Source organism: Neopsephotus bourkii, unplaced genomic scaffold (genome assembly GCF_033783945.1).
Source record: "Neopsephotus bourkii isolate Nb327-2 ecotype Australia unplaced genomic scaffold, CSIRO-AGI_Nbou_v1 NB_1287, whole genome shotgun sequence".
Classification (NCBI taxonomy): domain Eukaryota; kingdom Metazoa; phylum Chordata; class Aves; order Psittaciformes; family Psittacidae; genus Neopsephotus; species Neopsephotus bourkii.
In genome coordinates, this window is record NW_026901771.1 from 4,672,467 (window position 1) to 4,697,357 (window position 24,891).

General features: G+C 48.3%; 2 protein-coding genes across 5 annotated transcripts in view; one reads left to right on the top strand and one right to left on the bottom strand.

Moving 5' to 3' along the window:
* The first annotated feature begins 1,763 nt into the window (after window positions 1–1,763).
* On the top strand, window positions 1,764–19,462 carry LOC133218794 (uncharacterized). Its single transcript, XM_061365575.1, has 20 exons — window positions 1,764–1,949; window positions 2,032–2,088; window positions 3,939–3,976; window positions 5,954–6,094; window positions 7,644–7,706; window positions 8,817–8,937; window positions 9,381–9,473; window positions 10,501–10,661; window positions 11,697–11,782; window positions 12,000–12,083; window positions 13,143–13,205; window positions 13,322–13,399; window positions 13,493–13,581; window positions 14,067–14,103; window positions 15,327–15,475; window positions 15,650–15,712; window positions 15,983–16,058; window positions 16,675–16,759; window positions 16,934–17,021; window positions 17,528–19,462. Exons 1-20 carry the CDS (start codon window positions 1,794–1,796, stop codon window positions 17,636–17,638), a joined length of 1,839 nt encoding a protein of 612 aa, XP_061221559.1. The 5' UTR covers window positions 1,764–1,793; the 3' UTR covers window positions 17,639–19,462.
* Window positions 19,463–19,925: 463 nt separating this feature from the next.
* Window positions 19,926–24,891, bottom strand: part of TMEM39A (transmembrane protein 39A) — a 47,491-nt gene continuing 42,525 nt past the window's right edge. For 3 of the 4 annotated variants that reach the window (XM_061365600.1, XM_061365598.1, XM_061365599.1), the window contains exons 5-8: window positions 23,580–23,722; window positions 22,833–23,181; window positions 21,852–22,039; window positions 21,158–21,407 (exon numbers count right to left, since the gene is read on the bottom strand). In XM_061365600.1, coding sequence (XP_061221584.1) covers window positions 21,233–21,407; window positions 21,852–22,039; window positions 22,833–23,181; window positions 23,580–23,722 — 855 coding nt within the window. In that variant the 3' untranslated portion in view covers window positions 21,158–21,232. Of the gene's footprint in view, window positions 20,462–21,157; window positions 21,408–21,851; window positions 22,040–22,832; window positions 23,182–23,579; window positions 23,723–24,891 lie in introns of those variants that run through there. The other variant, XM_061365601.1, reaches the window with a different exon arrangement.

The window sequence follows — 24,891 nt, forward strand, 5'->3', positions numbered from 1 at the left end:
TTGCACCAGCCGGTTTACACTTCTTTGACAGGGATGAAGCTTAGTGCCTGGGAATAAAAGAAATCTGTTACATTTACACAGTCATCATATAATCACAGACTGGTTTGGGTTGGAAAGGACCTTAAGATCATCCAGTTCCAACCTCCTGCCATGGCCAGGGAGACCTCATCCTAGACCATGTCACCTAAGGCTTTGTCCAACCAATACACTCTATGCACAGCTACCCCTTGAAGCCACCTTTCAAGCATCTTGGCCTTCCCAAGCATCTGCCTTCCAGGAAAAGCACACCAGTTTTCCTGGAAGGAAAGGTAGTTTACCTTCCTGGAGAGCAGGCAGCGGTGTTACAGCAAAGCCATTAAATTAAACCATATTCAGCAACTTGTAGACACAAAAATGCCCTGAGCCTTTACAAAGGTCTGTATAAGAAACCGAATCTGCTCATTAAACAGCTACTTTGCATTCCTAAAGGACATCTTGATTTTCACCTCCAGCCAGTATTTAATACATGTAAGTATTAGAGCCAAGGACACTCTTCAAGCTACTGGAAATGCGTGTTCCAATCTAGTATCATATAATAATCATTTCTCAACAAGATGTCTTCCAGCTTTCCTTCACTTTAGCTAGGACAGACCTCAACTGCAGGTCACTGTGGTTACTACCACCGTTGCAATCCTTATTATGGGGCCCAATATGTCAAAAACCTGCCACAAAACAAGTTCTCAAGATGTTTCCTTGTACCTGGACTCCAGTGCTGTGTGTTGTTAATAACACTGTGCCACTGCCGCCTCTCTTCCCCAGGGCAAATGTGCACGCTGAGCATGGGAAGTAACTCACCAGCCTGCAGGGAACACAAACCCCAGCTAGCACAGGGGTTGAAATAAGGGCTTGAAACGTGGAATAAAGGTTGAAACGTGGAAGCAGGACAGACAGCCTGGGTGCTCCCCACCCATGGGAACACACGTTAGGTGATGGAAAGTACTTTAGAACATGAGGGCAACAGAGCTGGTGCAAGGCCTGGAGCACGAGTGTGATGAGAAATGGCTGGGGGACCTGCGGGGTTTAGTCTGGAGAAGGCTCAGGGGGGACCTTATCGCTCTCTACAGTTACCTGGCAGGAGGATGGAGTGAGGTGGGGTCGGTCTCTTCTCTCAAGGAACAAGTGATGGGACAAGAGGAAACGGCCTCAAAGCTGCACCAGGGCAGGTTTAGATGGAGCTGAGGAACAATTCCTTCCCCAAAGGGTGCTCAGGCATTGGAACAGGCTGCCCAGGGCACTGCTGGAGTCACCATCCCTGGAAGTGTTCACACATCATGTAGATGAGGCCCTCAATGCCAGGGGTTAGTGGTGGCCTTGGCAGTGCTGGGAACAGTTGGACGTGACCATCTTAAAGCTCTTTTCCAGCCAAGTTGCTTCTACATCTATGATTCACGCTCAACATCAACCCTCTTGGAGGCCACTGAACATTGCTCTATAGATGGTGTCCTGAAGCACAGAGCTGTCTGACGATGAAGGGGTAATAGCAGTGCTGGGGGAGCCAACCATCCACCCCCCCACCAAGCCGAGGCGAGCCTGCCTGAAGCCGCCAGGGAAGCTCTGCACCTTGAGGCGGGCAGCACCGTTCTGTGCAGTAGCTGTGGCTCATTGGAGCCACTTGTGCTCACACTCATTAATTACAGGCCCCTGAGCTCTTACCACAGCTGCCGCCTCCTCCCCTCAGCTCCGGGCGGGCCGCAAGGCGGGGCCAGGCCCGGCACCGCCTCGCTGCCGCCGCCGGGGTTGGTGGAAGGGCGGTCATGGCGCTGCTGCTGCTGTTGGTTGCGGCGGTGGTGCCGGCCGCCGCCGTGTACCTGTGCTGCGTGCGGCGGCACACGGGCAGCGCAGCGGCCGCCGTGCAGCGCCGGGAGCTGGGCCGGGCCGAGGCGCGGGGCCGCAGCCCCCCGCGGAGCTCCGTGAGCGCCGGGGAAGGAGGGAGGGGGGTAGCGGGTGGCGGGGAGCGGGGCCCGGTGTTCACCTCTCGCCTCCTCTCCTCAGTGGGCCCCGCGGCTGTGCGGCGCCGGCCTGCGCCTCTTCGTCCATGTGGCCAACACGGTGAGTGCGGGCCGAGGGGCCGGCTGGCTAGGCCGTGAAACCCGGGTTTGCTCGGGTGGAACGGGACGGGGACGGGGCCGCCGCGGTTGCGGAGGGAGCGGGGCTCGATGGGGAGGTGAAACCCGCGTTTGGTGAGGGAGGTTGTGGCGCTCTGAGTGCTTTGGGGCTTGCCCTGTCCCCGGGGTGGGGAGGGGTACTCTCAGGGTGAGGGTGTCATGGATGTACTAGGGCACTGAGAGCCCAAATCCAACATCATCATACAGCCGCCGCGAGCGGTACTCGGACCTGAAGGGGTTCAGGTGCTTCAGCCCTTGGAGTGGGGTTTTCAGGCAGGTGCTGAAGGCAGCTGTATCTAGTGCTCCCTTTGGGTTGGATTTGGTGCTGAAGGCAGCTGTATCTAATGCTCCCCTTGGGTTGGATTTGGTGCTGAAGGCAGCTGTACCCATTGATCCCCTCGGTGGGGATTTGGTGCTGAAGGCAGCTGTATTGTTGGTGGGGTTTGGTGTGGGGTGTATCTAGTGCTCCCCTTGGGTTGGATTTGGTGCTGAAGGCAGCTGTACCCATTGATCCCCTCGGTGGGGATTTGGTGCTGAAGGCAGCTGTATCTAGTGCTCCCCTTGGGTTGGATTTGGTGCTGAAGGCAGCTGTTCCCATTGCTCCCCTCGGGGGGGGATTTGGTGCTGAAGGCAGCTGTATCTAGTGCTCCCCTTGGGTTGGATTTGTGAGCCTGTGGGTAGGTTCCTTCTGTGGCTGGTGCTGAGATGTGACCGCTGTATGGCAGGGTGCTGGTGGGAGAAAAGCCTGCATCCCCTTGGTAATGAGCCTGTGGCAGCATCATTTGCCTGAAAGCAGGTGGATTTTGTTGCTGCTGCTTGGCCTTTCCTCTTGAGCTGGTGTCAGTGTTAGTGTGATCTGTTTACAGACCTCGGCAGCTGGTTGGGTCTGGAGTAAATGCTAGTGATGGTCTGTGTTTATTCATGAGAATACCTTGCAAGTGGCTTTCCCCCAGGGTATAACAACCAGAACACCTTTTTATCCTTTGCTTTGTGGCCACTTCTGTTGCTTGTTTCCTTTCCTGACACCCACTTTGAAGGGGAGGCATTTGTTTCTCAATCTGCAGGATTGTGCTGCATTAGATTGGATATAGATTAGAAAAGAGACTCTTAATTGTTTCATGTGTGTGAGGCAACATACCTTTTCGTGGATCTAGAGGTATGAGCCTTGCTTCAGACTTGTACTGTATTTGTACATCCCTTAACATGTTATGGAAGTCCATTGTTGAGCTGTTAAGACAGGCTAGAACAAGGCTGCTTTATTTGGGACTGATAGTATTGCTACACTGGGAACCAAGTTATCCAAGGCGTTTTCCCTGTCTGCTGCTATGGAGTCTCTACATTTCCCATGCTATTCCAAGCTGGCTCAGTTTGCTGCAGGAGGTAGTTGAGTGACAGGGAAGATCTTAACAGTGGGTTGATGAAGATGATGATAATAATCTGTCTTATTCAATGTTTGCAGTATCTGTGGAACATGAAGATGGTAATGGAAAGGAGCTATGTATATGCCTCTTAACACTGTTGCAGCCTGCAGCTGCAGACTGAGTAAGGGAAAGATAAAGGCAGGAGAGCAAGAAGAATGCAGTCTTTGTAATTATATAAATGTGAGAGAGGGAACGCATTTTGGGCCTATTTTGTGGCCTCAAACACAAGTATTTGTGCTGGTTTTTTACTACATAGCATTGCATGTTCTCTGTGGTGCTCCAAGACTGCAGCTATTGCACATTCTTTGGCTAGTGAGGAATGTGTTCAGGTCTTGGTTACTGCACACTGATGTTTTTGCTTACTTTCTTCTAGGCTTTTGGACAGATCTGCTTACTGCCACTTATACTAAGGTAAGAGTGGGGTGGTTTCTCCCCTTCCAAGCTTCTTTTTCCTGCATTGCACACCACTTATGGGTTATCTGAAAAGATCTAAGAGGGAAGCTGCAGAAATTGATTGGAGAGTGAGAGAGGTTATTTCATAGATGTTTTTTACTACAGTTTTTGTTCAGAAGCTGTGATTTCAAGTGTATGTTGTGCTAAGAGCCACTCAGGTAAGAGGCATCAGGAGCCTCTTAGTTGGCTCAGGTAGTTTGCCTGTCATTTAATGGGCCATCTGAGGAATGTATTGCAGACAGTTGGTACCCCTGAATTCTTATGTGGAACATGGGCCTTTGAGTCAGTCAGACACCTGTTATGCAGCAGGTCATTCCTTGACATAGAATCCTAGAATACCAGTTGGAAGGACCTTAGGGATCACCTGGTCCAAGTTTTCTAGGCAAAGCATGACCTGCACAAGATGTCCCAGCCGAGTCTTAAGTGTCCAAAGTTGAGTATCCCACCACTTCCCTGGGGAGATTATCTCAATGGCTCAATTATCCCAATTTTCCCAGTGGTTTTCATTGGGAAATATTTTCCTCTGGTGTCCTACTGGAATCTCCCAAGGAGTAACTTGTACCCATTACCCCTTGTCTTTCCATGTGACTTTTTGTAAAAATAAAGTCTCCATCTCCTTTGTAGCCACCCTTTAAATACTGGAACATGGTGATGAGGTCACCCCTGAACTCTCTTTTCTCTGGGCTGAACAAACCCAGTTCTCTCAGCCTTTCCTCACGTGGCTTCCCAGTCCTTTGAGGATCTTTGGGCCCTTCTCTGGACCCTCTCCAGCCTGTTCACGTTTTCTGTATAATGGGAACTAAAGCTGAGCACAGTATTCCATGTATGGCCTGACAAGCCCAGAGCAGAGTGGGATAATGGCTTCTTTATGCCTGCTGGTGGTGCCCCTGTTGATGTAACCCAGCATCCTGTTGGCTTTTTCTGCCACAGCAGCACACTGCTCACTCCTATTGAGTTTGTGTCCTCCAGGACCCCCAGGTACCTTTGCACGGAGCTGATCCCGGCATGGTCAGATCCCAGCCTGTGCTGTATTCTTGGGTTGTGCTTACCCAGGTGCAAGACCTTACACTTGTCCTTGTTGAACTCCACAAGGTTCTTGTTATCCCACTCTTCCAGCCTACCCAGGTCTTCCTGCAGGGTGGCTCTCCTTTCCAGAATATCCACTTCCCCACTCGGTTTGGTATCATCAGGGTACACTTGATCCCATCTTCCAGGTCATTTAGGAAGATGCAGAACAGAATTGGGCCCAATGTTGCTTCCTGGGGGACCCTACTGATGACAGATCCCCAGTTTGAGAAGGAGATATTTATCACCAACCTCTGGGTTCAGCCTGCCAGCCTGTTCCTCATCCCTTACACAGGCCACTTGTCTAGACTGTGAGAAACTGTATAAAAGCCTTGGAAGGGAAATCCATGTAGGTAGTACCAACCACTCACCCTGTATCAACCAACAGACAGGGTCTTTGCATATTCCAAGCACTGGCCTTGTGCTCTGGTTCCTGTTGTATTTGTCTGCAAATAAACTATTATAAAGCAGGTAATGAAAAAGCCTGAGGAGGTGCTGATTTTAACAGGGTTAGTGCTTGAATGTAAGACTTGTATTCCTTTCTCCTTTGCTTTTGCTCTCCAACCCTGTCTTCATTGGTCTGTGGGTGAAGCATCTGGTGAAAGCAAATTGAAAACTTTCACTATTTCTTTCCCAACTGGAGTTTATGGAGGCTGCTGGCTTTATGTCAAGTGGTAGGAGGTTTTATTAAGCAAGCAAAACAAATGTAGTGCTGCCTTTGGGAAAGAAAGGTGCAAGACGTTATCTGTTGCAACTCCCTGCTGGGAGAGCAGACTGCTAAGACACAATGTTCTTGGGTAAGGTTCCCTTTGAACAGGCTGGGAAATTACTCATGGGAGAGCTTGCAGACTATCATTAACTCTCTTCCAGGCTGGAAAACTTCTTGCTCATGCGTTCCCTTGACATCCATGAAGATCCTACGTTTATCCCAGAGGTTGCTACGGACATCACAGAAGACAAGCCTGAGGCTAAAAGCACTGCAGATATTATCAAGCAGCTGCTAGATGCAAGGTCAGTGTGTGATGTGTGAAAGTAGAGTGGGAGAGCACACGTGTTGGCATGGTTTAAGTGGGAAGCTGTTGTAGGCAGTAATCTGGATTCAGATCTTACACACCCAGCTACTTGACAAAGCAGACAGTGCTGTCAGTCTGCTATCAGCACTACAGACTGATAGTGCTGTCAGTCATCTTTCCTTGTGTAACTTGCACATCACTGGTTCTTACAAGAAATGTGAAGTTTCTACAAGCTTCAGGGAGTCTCCTTGTTGGAGAGAGACTGAATTCCACCCTTGCAAGGGCTCTGGTTGCACTATCAGAGCAGATATACTTAGTGGCTGGCTTTACATGGATTTGCAGGTGTGCTATTTCTTGTCTGCAAGGAATCCCAAAGAGAACACAGGGTTTGCTTGGAAGAGGGAAGGAACAAGAAAGAAAACAATCCACATAAGGTTTGTTTTCAGATTTAGGTTGCTTGGGTAAAAGCCTGTTCAGCTTCTTGATTGCAGCCTGGCCTTGAATGAATCCCACTAGATTCCAGCCATCACTCAGGCTTGCATGTCTTGCTGAGGTCTGATGGTGAGATTGGAGCAGCTGGGCTGCTACGAATGCTCTCCCCTTTTGGGTTTGGGTCTTAGCTGTGAGCCTATCCAGTAGTTACTGAAAATGTCTGAGCTCCACTTCAGCAGCAGGTCAGAGGATGGGTTCTCTGTATGGATCTCAGCTTTTAGCAGGACTAATGTTGCTCCCTAATTGAGTTCTTAAGCTAGAGCAAGGAAAAGCTTTCAGCTCCTTTGCCTTAGAAGGAGGCATGTATTTCCTACAGGCTTTAGTTAAGGTGAGTGCAGCCTTCTGGTTCTTGTGTCCCCAGCTCCACCAGTGATATATTGAGTATTACAGGGAGTCTTATCTCTCCCTGCATAGCACATTACGGTGCTAGACACTGTCCTGTACCAGGACATGGCTTCTGGTCTGCATGATGACATGGAGCCATCACAGGAGTAGTAATTGCAGCTAGCTCTTATATTTACCCCGTTGTGATGAGAAATGGTCTATTTCTTATGTGCTAGAGCCATCAACTTTGGTTTTAAGCAGTTTGCTGATGTGTATCTTTGTGTGCTGCGTAGTGACTTTTCCTCTTCCTGCACCACACACTGTATGTGCTGCTGGCTATCTCGGGATCAGCCTAGTGACAGGGATCCTGGAAGCAGGTTTACCGCTATATCCTAGCTGTCCTGCAGTGTTGCAGTGATGAGTAGCAGATGTAAACCTCATGTCAAACAGTTTAATGACAGCTGTATTGCAGCAGAACTGTGAAGCAATCAGAACGTGTCAGTAAGACTGATGCCTTAGTTGTGTGGCACCCTTAGTGGACCTGGTGTCTGTCATGAGTGCAAGGAGGCTGACAGAATGTGAGCTGAAATACATAGGCTGGTGGTCCAAAAGGTGGCCAGCAGGTCAGTGAGTGATGCCCAGACGTGCATTGGACTGATGCTGAAGTCTACATACCTAAACAGAGGTGGATTTCGTGGGTCACAGTTGCCCCTTCAATCCTTTCTTTGCAGGTCCGATTCTCCTAGCAATGGGTTTAGCTTCAAAGGGATCAAAGACTACCTGGAGTGCTACCAGTAAGTGAAATCATGGTCCGGAAACAACTTGTCTTGCATGTTCCCCTGGTGTGGGCTGCTCATATTCCATGAGCTTTCCGGCATCTCTTTGTTAGGATTGTCCTTGAGGTACCAGTGTTTAGCATCACCTCTGTCTGCAGTCCTTTCCCTCTAACAGAATAACAGAAGAAAAGCCAGCTGAGAGAGCTGGCACAACTCTTACAAGCCCTGCAAGGATATTTAAATGCTGTTTTCCTTGGATGATTGTCATTCTGCTTTGGGGGAGTTTTCGACATATCTTGTTTGCCCAAAAACATCAGTGAGGAGGAGAAGCTGGATAGTGTGAATTCCGCATACTGTGGGGCTCTGAAGAATCCCTTGGTTCCCCAGCTGCTTGTTACCTGGTTTTACTCAGTAAACGTGTCCAGCTCGGAAAGAGCTGGAAGCACATCCCTGCCTCTGAGGTTCTGTGAGCTGTTGGCTGCACAATAACCCCTGGTTGCCTCTGGGACATGAGCCAGGAGTGGGGTGCTCAGATAAATCCTCTTGGAACTTGTTCTTCAAGGGCCACCTTTGCTAGCGGGCTGCAGCCATGGAGCAAAAGCCTGACGCTGCAGTCTGGTGTTAGAGGTGCATCCTGACTGTGAAGCTTTCATGTTGGCCAAAGAGAGATGTATTTGTGGTGTAACAGCTTTTAGGCAGGAGGGAATGCTCTGTTTATTAGAGGTGGGTTATGGTGGTACTGCTGGGAGACCTTTCTCTGTAAAGGGGGTGGACAGGCCTCTTGGTCCTAGCTTATGGGAGCTTCATAGCCTCAGGCTTCCAGGAGCTTGAGGGCTCTCTGTAAGGCTCTCAGCTGTCCTTTCCTGTTTATATGGTGGATCAGGAATATCTGGGCAGCTGTCCTAGCTCCTGCCCCTACTCTAAGGCTTGGAGTCATGTTGTGTAAGCAAATCCTCCCCTTAAGGAAAGGGAGTCTCCTGTCTTGATGGTGTCAACTGTATTGAAACCATCGCCACACACAGACTCTTGTTCTTGCTTACAGTTTGACAGCCCCATGAGAGGCAAACCCTGTGTTTGGGTATGGTGTGGGGGTCTTGTAACATGGTCCCACCTTCTCCTGTCCTGCAGGAGTGGGAAGCTGACGCCATCCCAGGTAGCAAAGAACATCATTGCTGTGCTGGAGGACTGCGACAAATCCACACCCCCACTCAGAGCCATAGTGCAGTGGGACCCGGAGCAAATAATGCTGGTAATGTCTGCCTCTGGTAGGAAAGGGGCCTCTGCCACGCCATTAGAAGGGGCAGAGGCTCTTCTGCTGATAGATTGTACAGGAAAATACGTACATCTTTCCTCCCTCCTTATGTAGAGGGTGACCCACAAGTCTTTCCTTCCTGCAGAGGGAGGTAGCATTAAAGCACTCTGGTTCTTGCTGGACAACTATGTTTAAAATTGGACTTGTGTGTGCTTATGTGGCATCTGTTAGCTTAGATACTTCCAAGCAGTAATTTCCCATCAGCATATGGTGGAAGAAGAAAGAAACTTTCATAGTTTGGCTTAGTAGCAGCCAGAGAGAGCCATTTTCAGTATGGATTCCAGTACTGGTGATGACCTTCAGCTCAATTAAATACATACTTACATATATATATATATATATATGTATGTATATATAAGCCACACACTTTTTCTCTGCAGATGGCTGAGGCCTCCACTGCTCGCTACAGGAATAAATGTACCTTGTCTTATCTGGATGGCATCCCAGTGTGTCTGAAAGAGGAATTCAAAGTGGTGAGTTGCCTTGTCCATCTCTCAGCTCGTGCTGCAGGAGCTCAACCTGGACAAGGTTTCAAGGCCAACTCCTCATCAGAAGCCTGAGAATATATATGTCTGTAGTAAGGGGTAGTGTGTGGGTTTGCAATGAGTAGGATTAACAAGTTTTGTCAAGTGAAGACAGCTCTTGGGTACAGCAGATATGTTGCCTGCTTTGTTCTGATCTCTTTAATTCACAGGGAGTAGAGGGTGGGAACAGCCTCTCTTATGATGAAGTGAGGAGGTATAAAGGCATCTGTAGCAGTGGGTGTAACTATCTATACTTCTCCAGCACTGACACTGCTCCACTGGCAAAGCATCCCTTTCTCCTTAGGGACAACTCAAAGGATATGTCAGAAGTATGGAAGTTACTTTGAAAATCACCACTCACAAGGAGTTTTGGCTGTGGGTGGCCTAACAGCAGCTACCATTAAATACCCCTGGCAGTGCCATCAAGCTGTTGTAGGCTCTGCAGAGACCTATCCATAGTGTGGCAGTCCTGTTTGTTTACAGATTCTTCCATTGCTGCCTCAAAGGGAACAGTACTTAGCATACCCTGGAAATGGGGCCATATGGTATTTTGGCATTCATTTAGATGGGGCCTTGGGCCTTGCTTCCAAGCACTGCAGATCTTAAACTGCAGCTCTGTCCATAGAAGAATGGGAAATGGAGTTCCTGCGTGCTGTGGGGCCCAAAGTGACTGTTCTACAGCCCTGGGACTAGCAGTTGCATTGCTGCAGGCAGGCAGACTTTATGAACATTTACATGTACCTGCTTTTCTGTATCATGGTATTAAAAGGACCTCTCTTCATGGGAGAAGGACCAAATACTAAAGGATTAAGTGTCTCTCCTAACAGAAACAAACATAAGTTGATAAGTGAAGCTTCCTAGCTCTTAACTTAGCTCTGTGGTTTCTGATGCCTGGGATCTGTTGTGGGGTTGAAGTGTGCATGTGCTAGCCTACCTTGCCAGGGGTTTAGGATGAATAGTGTGTCTTCTTGCTGAGGTACCTTATCATCACCGAGCGGGAACAGTGTATCTTGGGACGGAGCCTGAAACAGAAGATGCTACTGTGGCCAAGAAGCTGCGAGAGGCTGGAGCTATCATTATTGGGGTCTCAAACATGCACGAACTAGGGACTGGAACAACTGGATGCAACCCTAATAGGTAAAAATCCCTTTCCCCTGATTTAGAAAGACCTGAAAGTCTGTCCAGAACTGACAGGGAAGGGTACAAGTGTAGGGCAAGCATGTGAGAATAACAGAAGCACCCCACGCAGGGAGAACCCTGTGCATTGTAGAATTAAAGGTCAGAGTAGCCATGAAAGCCTGAAGGCTCCTGAAGTCAGAGGAAGGAGAGGATCCAGGTGCTGAGTAAGGAGCTTGATTTGCCAGGCCTTACAGGCCTGGAGGTGTAAATGCTTACAGGATGAGTGGTAGACAGAAGCAGGGACAGAACACAAATAGTAGCCTAATGCTCAGTCACAGGAGTGGCCCAGAACAGTGAGAATAGGTACAGTTATCTCAGGAGAACATAATGGGTTTATTTCCTAGCTAAAAGAGGTTCACTGGAATTTGTTGTGAATTCTCCAGCAATAGCCAAGCTGAGAACTGCTGCTCCAGAGCAGTGGTCCTCACAGCCTTGCTAAGCCATGTGCACAGCAATCCTTCCTGCATGTGTAGCTGGATGGAACTGGGGCTTGCCCTCAGCTGTAAGAACATGCCAGGGCATTTCCTCACTGTGTGAGGTTTGGCTGGGTACCTTGGTAGGTTTCTGGTGTCCAGGGACTTTGGTCAGACTGGGGACTTTGGGAACTGGGATGCAGGGCAGAGCTGGGGACCCTGACATGCTTGTCTGTAAGAATTGCTGGCTAACAAGTACTCCACCTTTTAGAGCTGTGTAGTGCCCTGTGGCATGCAGTAATGGCACAGTGCTGTCACAGACAGAAGGGCTGAAGCAGCATCCTTCCTCTTGCTTTGAGTCTCTTGAATAGGCTGCTTATGGCAACAAGAGATGGTATTCAGAGGCAGAAGTGGTTTTTTGTGTCGTATTTTCTAGGGACACTGCACTACCTGGGATTAAATGGTATCTGTCTTTACTAAGAGATCAGAATCTCTGAGCTGTGTTTCTGAATCTTTTCATACCTTGTGGTGCATCCAGTCCTTCCTAGGAAAAGGTTCAATCCTCTCTTGTCTGCTTCAGGTACCACAAGGTCCCAAGGAATCCCTACAAGCCGAACCACTTCACAGGGGGGAGCTCCAGTGGGTCAGCAGCATCTGTAGCAGCAGGTAGGTGGTTCTCAATGGAGTTCAGGTGTAGTGGGAGGAAGGTCCTGAGCTAAAGTACCTAAGGCATTTAGTTTCTCTGGGGGGGTGGTTAGAAGCTGGAGGGAACTCCTTGGTGAACAGAAAGCTCAGGGTGCTGTCATGGCTACAGCTGCTGGTAGAATGGTCAAGGCAATGCAATGTCTTGCTGGTCACAGGCCAATGTGTGTTTTATTTGTAGGTCTCTGCCCAGTGGCTATTGGCACAGATGGAGGTGGCTCTGTGAGGATCCCTTCTTCATTCTGTGGTGTGGTGGGGCTGAAAGGTAGAGTACTTGAATCATGGAGGGGGTGTGTGTCTTGTTTGTATTCTCAGTGCAGGCTATTGAAGAGGTGTTCCAAGAAACCTAACTTGCTTGAGTCAAATGCTGAACAAAACACAGTGTGCTGCTTTTCTTTCTACCCACTCGTCCCTCTTTGGTCTTTCTTCTTTGCTGGGAGGTGTTCCCAACATAGTTGGGTACCTGTAGTGAGCTGGTGAAAAGCATCTCTACCCACGTTGCTTTGCATCAACCCTGTTGTATGGAGAAGCTGATGCTGCTCAGAGTTGTAACTGGTAAGTTAAAGCTGGTAATAGGTGTGTGAAACCAGAACACAGCCATTCCTCTTACCTCAGTGTTACAAAGAGTAGCAATGCAGTTTTTGCAGTCAGAATTAATGTAATGTGCAGAGGACACAAGAAATGCGCATGGCGGTGTCTACAGCAAAACAGGATTGTCATTGGGAAGAGATGCCAGCTTTTGGGAGTAGTTTAGCATTCCAGAGGATCTCTGCTGCTTCATCTGAGAGCAGATACTCAGCCATTACTCTGTTTTCACATCCTTCACATGTGGTAAACTTGATTAATCTTGATTCATCTGATGAAGTTACTGATGACCATGACAAAAGTGTAACTGGTCAGAAAGGTGACCCAAGCATGAAGCTTCACTGGTGAAGTGGGTGAGGTCTCCCAGTGGGTGATAATCTTGTTCCTACCTTTCCATCCTCCATATCATAGATGCTGCTTCTGCATATTTAAATGCATGTATTTTGAAATGTCCCTGCACATATTTCCCCTCAACTGAATAATTTCTCGTTGTGGGGAAACCAGTTTCACTCTTGCTGTTTGACTGATGAGGCAGGTCATGGCCAGCAGAACAGGGTGCTGAAAGATGAGTGACTGGGCTCTGAAATGACAGACAGTAAAGTGGCTGGCGTGGGTATGTTGCTTACTGGGTTGTCATGATCCAAACCCAGCCAGACAGCTCGATGTACCAGAGCCATGTGGGTCAGATCTCCCCAGTGACTGCTGACATCTCCCTAACTGCCCATTTCCTTGTCTGCAGGTACATTTGGGCGCATCAGTTCTCATGGCAGCTTGCCACTCTCCTACTCCACAGTCAGCGTAGGTAAGGGGACTTACGCTCTTGTGGTGCTCTCACAGAGGAGGGCATCTGTGCCTACAAAAGACCTTGAGAGGAAGGCACTATTTACCCCCTGTCATAGTTTTCTCTCTCTTTTACAGGCCCTATGTGTACCTCAGTGGTAGATGCAGCCATTGCTTACAGCATCCTTGCTGAGCCAGATCCGCTCTATCCGTATGGTAGGTGAGAACTTTCCCTCCCTGAGTCCAGGTCCTCTGTCTTCCTAGAGGCACCCTAGGTAAAAAGAGGAACTCTTTATTTATTCCCTGCAGGACTCAAACAACCTAAAGCAACCCTATCTGGGATGTGTGCTCCTGACCTGAAAGGCTTAAAACTGGGAGTGGACTGGACATTTTTTAAGGTGTCTGTTCTCTCTCTTTCTGCTGCTTTGCAAAATGAGGTTTAAAAGGAATTCAGTTCATTCACTGTTCTCTTGCCTGTTAGCACTGAAGTAACGAGGGTATCCATTTGGTGATGGTGCTGAGTAGTATTTCACCCTTCCCATGTAGAAATTGGACTTGCACGCTAGTACAGCTTGGCAATTGTAATGCACCCTCACAAAGGTGCTCAATATTTCTTCTCTGGAGAGAAAACAAGGACTCTTTCTGGCTGTGCCCCAGTGCAGAGAACTATCCCTGCCTCTGGAAAAGAGGACTTTACCTTCTCCTTAAGGGTATGACCTGCAAGCAGTTCTCTTGGAGCAGGTGGCCTAGGGCAGTCCTGGAGGGCTGTGCTTCACTACCAGTAGAGACAGGAACAAGGAGGGCTCCATGAGCCCCAGTGTGCTCCCCAAGGAGAGGAGGGCAGTTACTGCAGTTTACTTAGTTCTTTCCTCTTACTCTTTAGGAATGTGATGAAGAAGTGCTGTCCATCTGTGAGAAAGGTAAAGATGAGAAGTCTGTAAGTCTCTTACTCTGCCTGATATCATGAGATCGCTTGGTGCTTCTCTTGCATACATTACAAAGCTGTAGCCTGAAGTCCTTAAAGGCAGCTGTTGAGAAGTCTGGCTGAACAAACAGCAGGAGCTTTGTTACAGGGAAGCCCTCCTAACTGCTGAGGGGTAAAAAGCTCAGCAGTTGTGGGCTTGTCAGATTACAATGCAAGAATGCAGTCCAGTGTGCTAAACCTCTGTATAAAGACAGAGCTGTGCTCAGGAATACTTACTCTGCAGGCTTTAATAGTAAGAGACTTTTAAGGGAGGCACTTGTTTCACAACACAATTCAGTAGGAAAGACAGGGCTGGGGCTTTGTGATGTATCCAGTCTTCTGGTATGCCCTTAAAATGAGCTAAATGGTGCCTTTAGGGTGGCTTTGTCAGCTTCCAAACAAAGCAGAATTGACCCTGGGTGAGTACTTGGGGGTGGGTGGGGAAGAAAGACTGTACAATGCCTGGTACAGTAGTTGGGCTCTTATGTGTTGGAGCTGAAAGAGTTCACAGTGTTCAGGCTTTGTTTGCCTGGATTTTCTTCAGCCTCCTTATTTCCACAGACAACTCATGCTTCTAGATGTGTAGAATCTTCTGGAGAGATGCACCATGAGCCAGGAAAATAGGCAACCTTTGGTATTCATGAAGAAGTTGGGGTTGAAGAAAGAAGGGGGCTTTTTACACTGCAAACGATTCACTTTTCCCAAAGTCTTGGTGTTCAGCCTTGCTAAAATCCATCAGGACTCAGTCTGTAGTGATGACCTGGTCTCTTGAGTATCCTCTGGGTTCCTCTACATTTGTGATTTGAAGAGGCTTTGAATGGGAATCTCATGATGCTAAATGATCACCTCATGCTCATAGAATACAGGGTATGTTAAGTGCCCAGGGAACCGTAGTCAGTCCACCTTTACTCTGAGTTAACTGAGAGGCTAGAGGGAAGAGATGAACTTGGCTGAAGTACAGTGGGGTAAGCTGGGAACCAGCCTACAAACCCTGCCCTGCTGGAAAACTGAGATCTAGTTAGGCTGAAGGCTTTCACCTATGAGAAACAGCAGCAGCCTGCATACCACATGATGCACTGAAGATGCTTGTGGTGGCCTAAGGGGTGGGGATTTGCAGCCCTTCTGTGAAGCTCTGTGAACTCAGAGATGCTCTCTGTGCTTTACCCGCTCTGTACACAGCTGTGGAGCACCTGCAGAGCCTGGGAGCCAGTGTGGTTGAGGTGTCTCTCCCAGAGATGGAGGAGGTGCGGGTAGCACACGTAATCTGCATTCTCAGTGAGATGAGGGACTTCCTGCAACCCGACTTCAATAAGCACTTCCAGGAAATGGTAAGCAGCAGCAGTTGGGAGCAGGGGCAGGAGCTGAGCAGGTGGCACGTCGGTGTCACTGAGGCTTCTATGAGAAACCACCTGCTGGATGACTGCTGATTCAAGCAGAGAACTCATTGGCTGTCGCATCCAGTTTCTTGCAAGCAGAGCCATGATCCAGGTTTTCTCTTTCAGAATTTGGACACTCGGGCTAACCTGGCCTTGGCTTCCCAGTTCACAGCTCTGGATTATATTACGGTAAGGAACATGCTGTGACGAGGCACCTAGTGAGACTGTAAAGTGGGGTCGAGGCTTCTTTTAACCTCCCTATACACGTGGAAAGGTGGCACCAGAGGTACTGCTCTGCATGCTGAATTGTGAAGCACCACAGAGGACATGTCCTGCATCTTGATTCCAGACTGCAGGAATGAGGTCTTCTTTTGCAAAGGCATAGGCTTTGGTGGGCAGAGCCTGTCAACATCAGACCTGTGAACCAAGAGGCTTGCTCACACGTCTCTCTGCTTGCAGGCAAATCGACAGAGAACTCGGAGCATGAAATTCCTGCAGGACATCTTCACCACCGTGCACTGTATCCTTACACCAGGTATGGGCAGTCCTGGCCAAAGAGCTGGTCCCCACCAGCTCTGTGGTGCATGTTAAGAGCAATCACTCCATTAACCTTCCCTCCCTATTTTTAAGCGTGACTTTTGTGCAGATGCTTTGTTGTGCCTCAAGCCTTTAGAAGAAAATGCAGCCTGGTTGCAAAGGCTGCTGTGTATTTCTGGCATATTTCTATATCCATGGTAGTGAGAAACTCCTTGATACTTGCAGAGCCTGCATATTTATACAAGAGGGACTGGGCATTACTAATGTGTGCAAATGTTACTGCTCTAAGTAGACTCTAACTGCTTCATTCATAAATCCCAGTGACTTGATTGCATCCTAGGAGTGTGAGCTTGTATCACCAATGTGCATCAAACATGGGGCTTTAATGCACTGAGCTGTTCCTTGGAGATTGTCCATTGCCTAACTCTCTCATTGCTCTTTAAGCACTGGATCAGGTTGCCCAGAGAGGCTGTGAACTCTCCATTTCTGTGGATGTTCAGAAGGACATGGTTCTGAGGAACCTGCTCTAGCTGGCAATGTTAGAGACAGAAGGTTAGACACGATGCCCACGTGAAGTCCCTTTCAATCTCAGTCACTTTGTGATCCCTCCACAGCTGTTCCTTCCACTGCCCCAAGGATCTATGAATCTGACCTCTTGACTGGGAGCAGCGATTCAGCCTTCACGGTGCGGTCCATGAGGTAAGAAGAGTGCTGCTTGCACTATGGAAACAAGAGGTTGGGAACAGCTGGAGATTAGCTGCACAAACTGATGCAGCTCAGGCTGTAGTGCAGGAGAGAGATCCTAACTCCCAAAAAAGAAAGACTTTGCTGCTGTCCCAAGGCAGGAATGCTGATGACAGATTTTTCCCCCAGGTTCATGCAGCTTGCGAACTTCACTGGCATTCCAGGCATTGTGGTTCCCATTGGATATTCTATGGCTGGGCTTCCCATTGGTTTCCAGGTGAGTATTTGCTCTTTGTGGATGTTGGGTCACAAAATCCCCAGTTAGCTTTGTCCTGAACCCCTATGACCAGGTTCCCGCTGTTCCACACTTAAGGATTTGACAGGTACTGGTAATAAACGTTTTAACTTGTGGAAGAAGAGATTTGTCTCAGAGTAACTTGCTCCTGAATGGCAGAGGGACTCTTCAGGTACCTGGGAGTTAGACTTCTGTCTGTACTTGCAGCAGTATCTAATACTTGTGGCTACTCTTTTTCTTATTTCTGTAACTTTTTGGGGCCCTTCTCTCTTGAAATGGGTCTCATGTAAATGAAAGCTCCATGTCTTCTAGTTAAAAATTAGACAGCTGCCTTTATCCCAGTGCAATGATGCCATCCTTAACAGGGTGACAGGGAAAAACACATGTCCTTTAGGTGCTGTTGGGGGGAAAGATATATTTTCCAGGGTTTTCAAGAGCATCTGTATGTGATAATGCTATTTTACAGCCACTCCCCCATCTTCTCCCAGGTAATGGCAAAATGGTGGGATGAAGCTGTTCTTCTGAGGATTGGCCTGAAGCTGGAGCAGTTCCGTTGCCAGACCAAAAAACCATCTATTTACTACGACATCCTCGCATGATGGCAGTGACCAAGAGTCTGGTTCTTCCCCATCTGACCTGACCAAGTATCAGAGTGGATTTGTTTTCAGTGTTCACCTAAGTAAGGCTTAGCAGCAGAGCCAAAGGAGTGGGGAGGAACATTGAGCCCAGCAGGCACTGAGGCTGAGCAGACATGATTTCTACTCCCTCCTTGTTATTGGATGATCCAGTATATACTGGGGAGACCAACTGTGCTGCCTAGTTCCTCACTGTGTTTTTACCCACAGGGGAAGCTGCAGCTATGTTCTGCAACTTCTTTCTATGTAGGTGTAAAGATGGAAGACACTTGGATCTACAGGACTGCATGTGGGCAGTTCATGTACTGTGCATGGACAGATACAGTCTCTAGACCTTAAACCTTCTCCTGCTCCAGAATGTAACCAAGGTACTGTTCTGAGGGGGAGAGGCAGCAAGTAATGCCTAGCTCCCTTGGAATGAGAAGCATCTTAGCATACCTGCTAAGGAGTGTGTGTTTTGGCCCTTTAGTCCCTCAGAGCAAAATAGAAAGCCTGTAGCTGTGGAAGCATCACTGCTCTGCTGTCCCTTATGCTATGAACAGTGTAAAGTCAATCTAACTGCTGCACAAGGTATGGGTGTGCTCACGTACCTTCAGCCTTACATGCAAGAGGTGTTAAAAGCAGAGCATAAACTCCTATCAACTCCATGACCTGAAGCCCTGGCTCAGGGTTCTGGCTTTCTATTGCACAGCTCTATTTTCCAAACTAGGCCTTGGGGGAGCCTCTTTATTCTGAGTGGTTGCTTAAGTATAAGCCTATCACTTAGGTCCTCAAATGGAAGAAGCTACTTGGTAATACTGTGTAAGGAGTGCTGAGCCTATTCCAAACAGGTAAAATCTATATGAAGTGGTACTGAGCTATTGCAAGAATTGCACCCAGTTTCAAGAAAGGTGTTGCACAAAGCCACATGCAGCAAAGAGAGTGCTCTAGGTAAGAAGCAAACCCCTTCTTACTCGAATGTGCTTCCCAAAGTAATGGAGGTAGAATTAAGACATGGATTAGAGATGAGGCTGTACTACAGGAAGCATGGCATGGCTCAAAAGCCTGTGTCTCAATTAAAGGCGCCAGACTCTAAATTCTGAAGCACCTATGTCCTTGTCAGCAGCACTAGGACCACCTGAAAGACAAGACAAAGCCTGGGACTAACCAAAGCTAAATGTTTGTGTTCATTTTGGAGTAGCTGGGGGTTAAAGCTCAGAGGTATCTCCTGTTGCCTACCTCAGCAGGTATCCTGGGCCTGTGATCAGGCTGCTGGAGAAGCTGTCCTGCAGCAGGAGCAGAGATCACTGTATTCTTACTTGCCTTGGAAGGAAAGAAGGAACAGAAAGTAGTTGCAGTTTCTTCCAAACTCAGCACAGTTCGGGTTTATTCCCCATACACAGCCACTCTTTAACCAGAGCTAGCACTTTACTAATGGTCAGTTACATCAGGTGGCATTTGAAAGGAAGAACATTGCATTGCTGTCTCCTCTTTAAATACCTGAATTACTGCATCAGCTCCTACCATCAGCCTGTCACCAGCATCCCCAGTTAAATTAATTCTATGGTTAATACTGTCTGTTGTCTTCAGTTCCTCTCAGTGATACTGCCACAGAGATTTTTCACTAGGTTCTGGTATAGTTCAGCTTTATGAAGAATACTTTATAAGCAAAGTATTTCCTTTCTTATTAATGGTAAGTTATTAAATGGTACCAGTCAATATATCTTAAGAGTGAAAGACTGTTGACATTGATTGTATAGCAATAAGGGAATTGAAGTGTTTGACAAGAATAAATTACAGATGAAGCTATTTATTTGCTAATCCCTTCCTAAATTATATACTACCCTAAAATTACAGCTTCAGTATTTAGTTCATTTCGTGGGTGAAGTGAGGGAGCTGAAGCTGCTGGAGAGAGAGACAGGAGCAAAAGTTCCTTTTAGATCATACTTAGATCCTGCTAACAGTGGAGAGAAAGAACGTGAGAGCTTTTACTAACTGACAGGAACCCAAGCCTGTCTTTCCACACACTGCCTCCTCCCTTTCCCTACACTGGTGTCACAGCAGTGCACATTTCCACTGCAAGACTTCTCTGGTACTGAGGTAAAAGATAAACTACACTCCCCCTGGGGGAAGGCCCCTGTATTTCCTTTCTGCTCCTGGCTGGCTGCTTACTCATGTTCCATAGCAGACCAGTTAACAGTTCTATCCCCAGTATGCAATAGTAAAAGCAGTTGTGTGAGCAAAGCAGACACAGTGACCACACGCACAATCCTGTTGCTTCACATAGATATATGTATGGGTAGAGATATACTGTATATACACATTGATTTGGTTTTTTATATATATATAAAATAACACCTTGTTTATAAAGCGACATTTAATTGCCACTAGTTCCCTCCCCCCTTCCCTCCCCCCAAAACCAATAGTATACAAAATATAAAATATCTTAAATATTTAGAAATGCTGCAAGAAAAAAAAATAGAACTGTATGAAAATATCTTTTCTTTTTTTTTCTGAGGTTCCCTCCCTGCCCTGGGGGGAGAGAAAGAGAAAAAGGGTACACGTGTGGCCAGCCTAGTGTGCCTTCAGTCCATAGGTGTTCAGTGGGTAGGAGTAAGCCCTGCCTAATACTATCCGGTCCCGGAGGAGCTTAAATAAGACATAGTAATTGCAGAAGAGGATGAGGGCCATGGAGAGGGTATGGTTCCACTTCTCTGAGCGCAGCAGTGAGTAAAGCTGGTAGCAGACAACGCTGCCTTCGATGAGAATGAGCAGGTTGAGCAGCCGTAATGGACGGTGGAAAAGGAACTGCAGGAGACAGTGAGGAAGGGAAAATCTCTGTCATTCATTGCAGTGGTCAAATGGGGAGAGGTATGTACATAATGCTGTCAGCGCTAGTGACCACCCTGCTGGGCAGGAGGAATGGTTGTACTGCAACCACCACCAGCTACTACTTAGGAAAAAGAGTGTAAGAAACAAGGCATATAGAAGTGTCATTTTGCTTAATGGGTGAGATAAGCTATTGGCCAGCTGACACACTTTCCTGTATCTGTGGAAGACATTAACTAGAATTCCCCTAAGAATATGCCTGATCACCACAATGAGACAGCAGTGATAGGGCAGCTGTGGCTTTCACCTTGCCCAGACACCACTGTAACACTTCATCAGGAAAGCCTCTCTGCTGCAAACCAGTGTTCTGTTCAGCAGCAATAGGCTGTTGTGCAGCACTAAACTCTGTTCCACATGTTCTGCTCTCCTGCAGCCAGGTTTGGGCCTCTTCTTCCTCCCACAATAGTAACAAAGAATGGAATCGCAGAATAGTTGGGGCTGGAAAGGACCTTAAGATCATCCACTTCCAAACCCCTGCCATGGGTAGGAATTCCTCACACTGAAACCAGGTTGCTCCAAGCCCTGTCCAACCTGGCCTTGAACACTGCTAGGGATGGGGCAGCCACAGCTTCTCTGGGCACCCTCTGCCAGTGCCTCAGCACCCTCACAGGGAAGAGCTTCTGCCTAAGATCTAACCTGAACTTCCCCTGTTTCAGTTTGAACCCATCACCCCTTGTCCTATTGCTGCAGTCACTGATGAAGAGTCCCTTTCTGGACATGTGAAGCAGGAGAAGAGATACTTGCATAGAAACGGGCATGGGACACATCTGAAGGCACTGCTACGTTGTAAGGCCCAACTGCTTTATACAGGCACCGGCTTCGTCGCACCAGAACTCCTTGTGGCCATATTGTGTTCTCTGACCAGCTGTGGGGAAAGAATGCCAGAGCATTAGCATCTGTGACCATTGGTTCACAGACATGGACTGTTGCTTGAAGAACACCAAAGCCTCTGCCACAAGGACACGTCCCACTGGAACAGCACAGAGTGGTCATCACAAGCGCATCACATGCACTTAATGTGAACAAATGGCTCCCAGTGCAACAACCCAGCCCACTGCACTGGAGAGGGTCACCCCTTGCCCAAGCTGCTTCTCCGCTGGCTAAGGAGAACCTCAACATTTGGTTCTGGGAAGGAACCAGCAGTGATTGAAGGAGCTCAGAGAGCTCTCCAGAGCAGATGTTTCTGTTTCTAGGGAACAGAAAGACCAGCAGAGTTTCACATGGAGTGGAGGTGTCCTCAGTAGATAACTACTGCTGGTAGTGGCTTATCTACTAGGATGTACTAAGCTCTCCCCATCCCCACACTCACATATGCTGTGGAGCATTGCTGTAGGAACCATGTTCTAGTTTCTGCCACTTGCCAAGGTGGGCAGCTGATCTGTGGAGCAGATCACAGTACTTGGGAGGCAGCAGCTGGGTGGTGAGCATGACGAAGGCATTGATCCACACCATGATGAGGTGCTCGCAGGACCAGCGCATGTCATAGTACTGGGTGCTCTGCAAAAAGACCAGACAAGAACTTGGCACCACTGTCACAAAGTGAAGGGAGGAACGACAATGGACATAGTGCATCCAGCAGACCCACACCACACGTTACAGGCATGCGCTTTTGGACCGGTGGCTTCAGAAGGTTACAGTTTAGGAAACACTCAAGACTCCCTTCTCCTTGACCTGAAGGAGAAAGGGCAGGAGCTGATGCTGCAGCTGGTATATCTCTTCCTCCAGCAGCAGGTAACAACGGGGTTTGCTTGCCACAGAAAATGCCCCAGGAGCACCAATTGCACCAAGACTGCTACATGGATTGTGGGACTCTGCCCATTTCACTACACCAACTGAAGCTCGTTCAAGTTAGAAAGACAGCAGACTGCAAAATACAACCCCCACAGTGACAAGAGGTTGCTGGATTTAGCTTGCCAAGCATCCTAGTTGGCTCTGTTTTCTAACGGGCTGATCACCAAAGCCTCTAATCCAAGCACTCGAAAGCCAGGATGGTGGATCTGAGATGGGTAACAAGAGGTTGCCTTCTCTAAGAACACAGCTATCCATCTGCCTAAGACAGGGGTGGGAGGAGGGGAGTTAGTAAGTGGGGTGATGGGACTAGAGGTGCATCACATTTACAGCAATACCTATCCTCCATCCAGGAGCAGTACTAGTGCACTCCGGATGCAGCCATGCTCCGCTATCCGGGCTGCCAAAGGGGAGACAGAGAAAAGGGGAATTAACCAGGAATCTGGCCTGGCAGCAGTTCACACAACATTCAGGGGCACAGAGAGAGCCAGGCGAGAGCTACCTTCACAAAACACAGTGGCAGGAATGCCACGTAGTAGGCACTGAAGAGAGAGTTGAAGAGAACTTCCTTGATCCTGCGGTTGAAGTCTGCTTTTAGGCACTCCACCTCATTGCGGATGAGATCTGGGGAAAGGGGGCAGCTGTGGGTGGGGATGGACGTGGGGTTATTGAACTGTTCCCTCAGGGATTCCCACAGAAGAGAGAGGAAATCTTTGGGTTTGACCAGGCTGCTGACAGCTGAAGCCCCATCGTCCACCATCTGGTCCTGTACCAAGTAATCACAGTCTGCAGGTAGGGGCTGTGCTCTGCTGTCCTGGTGGAAGCAGCACAAAGGAACGTAGACACCAAATCTGCAGGGAGAGAAAGAAATGAAGGGCTGGAATGACAGACAACCCAACATAAAGCAGGGGCACCTTCTCAGCAGATGAGGGGGACCCTTACTCCATAAGCTAGTGGCCATCTCTTCTCCCCCATAAAAGTCTAGAGGCTTCAACAGAGAAGCTTTCTTAAATCCTGTTTGTGAAACCAGCAATCCCAATGGCTCAGTCTTTGGTCACAGTAAAGGCCCCTCCCATTCAAACAGCATGCTGAGGCAATTCCTTCATCAGCTCAGTGCTGCCACCTCCTCAGCCACTTCAACAAGGTGAGGAGCTCGATTACAGCCACCAGCTCTGCTGCCCATAGGGGCTCATCTACCCCCAGCAGCTCTGCTCCCCTCACCCTGAAGGTACCAGGCAGTGTCACTCACGGGTAGCCCAGGAAGAGCAGGTTGAGCACAGAATGGCTGCGGAAGAGGTTGACCAAAGTCCAGCAGAGCACCCATCCACAGAGGGTGAGCAGCACCAGGCGCACCATGTAGTGAATCACTGATGTTGCACCCACCTGAGAGGCCTGCAAATGGAGAAGAACCATTCAGCAGCTTGGAACACAAGTGTTAGAACATGAGCATAATGGGTGCCTGTGGAGCAGGAGAATGGTGCCAGGAGGCACTGTGAGAGGGATGAATGGCTGCCCTTTCCCTCCCTGAAGAAGGAGGCTGACCCTCTTACAAAGGTGAACATCTTTGACTTTATTCAGCATTAACAGAATCCAAGATTCAAATAAGCACAAGTTGTGGGGCATGGCTAAAATAAGGTATGCAAAGTAGAAAATACTTTTGTTCCAGTCCCTTATCTGATGATAGTCCAGGAAAGTCTGAAACATTTCCTCTTTCCTTCAGAAGGATCATGCCTCATCATTCATTTCCCTAAAGAACTGGCATGTCACAGCTCTCAACTGAGGGATAAGAAGGTGGTGCACCCTGGCAATCCCAAAGCTAAATTTCCACCCCTCATCTACTGGGTGTACAGGCTGCAGTTCATTGAGGAGGTATCACCTTGGAAAGGAAAGGGAGAAAGCTTGTTCCTATCTCCAGAAGGGAGAAGGTAACTGAACTATGGAATGGTTCTCAGGGGCTACAGCTCTTAGATGGGATGTGCAAGAAGTTTTATGGAGAATGGGAGCATAAGTGAAAATGAGAGGAACCAGAGATGAAAGGAGAACTTCAGAGATCCCATCTTCTCCATTCACTCATTCCACAGGACACAAAGGTTCCTTTATCTGTTTTTAAATGTATTGCTTAGCCTTGTGTTGTATTAACCATTTCAGAGGACAGAACTTCCATCTTCCTCAAAAAGACCTTTGTCAAACGTACATTTGGCCTGGTTCTGCTCTCACAAACAGAGGGTCTTCTAAATCTGAGGTGGCATGACAAGAGTCCTAGAGTTACTGCGTAACCAGGACTGGAAAAGCAGTTCTATCACCTATTCCTATTTCACTTCAGTGTACTCAGACATCCTCCTCCTGACCTTTCCCCTCTCATCTCCTGTTCATTCTTGGCTAACTCCCTATTTGCCTTTCTGCTAACTGACTTGCAATTCCCTCAGCCACTTCTCTGCCTGAAGCTTGTGAGGTACAATATTGGCCTGCAGGGATAAAGAAGCAAGCGGGAGCATCTCCTTCACCTCCTTCTATCTGCAGAGGCAACTGAGTTACCCAATACTGCAGGACGTGAATGGGCT

What these genes read in the sequence shown, in the direction of transcription:
- LOC133218794 (XM_061365575.1), top strand. Translation starts at nt 1,794, where the DNA reads ATGGCGCTGCTGCTGCTGTTGGTTGCGGCGGTGGTGCCGGCCGCCGCC. An exon ending in GCAGCCCCCCGCGGAGCTCC is followed by an intron (nt 1,950 to 2,031) that starts GTGAGCGCCGGG and finishes TCCTCTCCTCAG; the next exon opens with TGGGCCCCGCGGCTGTGCGG. An exon ending in TGGACTGGACATTTTTTAAG is followed by an intron (nt 13,582 to 14,066) that starts GTGTCTGTTCTC and finishes CTTACTCTTTAG; the next exon opens with GAATGTGATGAAGAAGTGCT.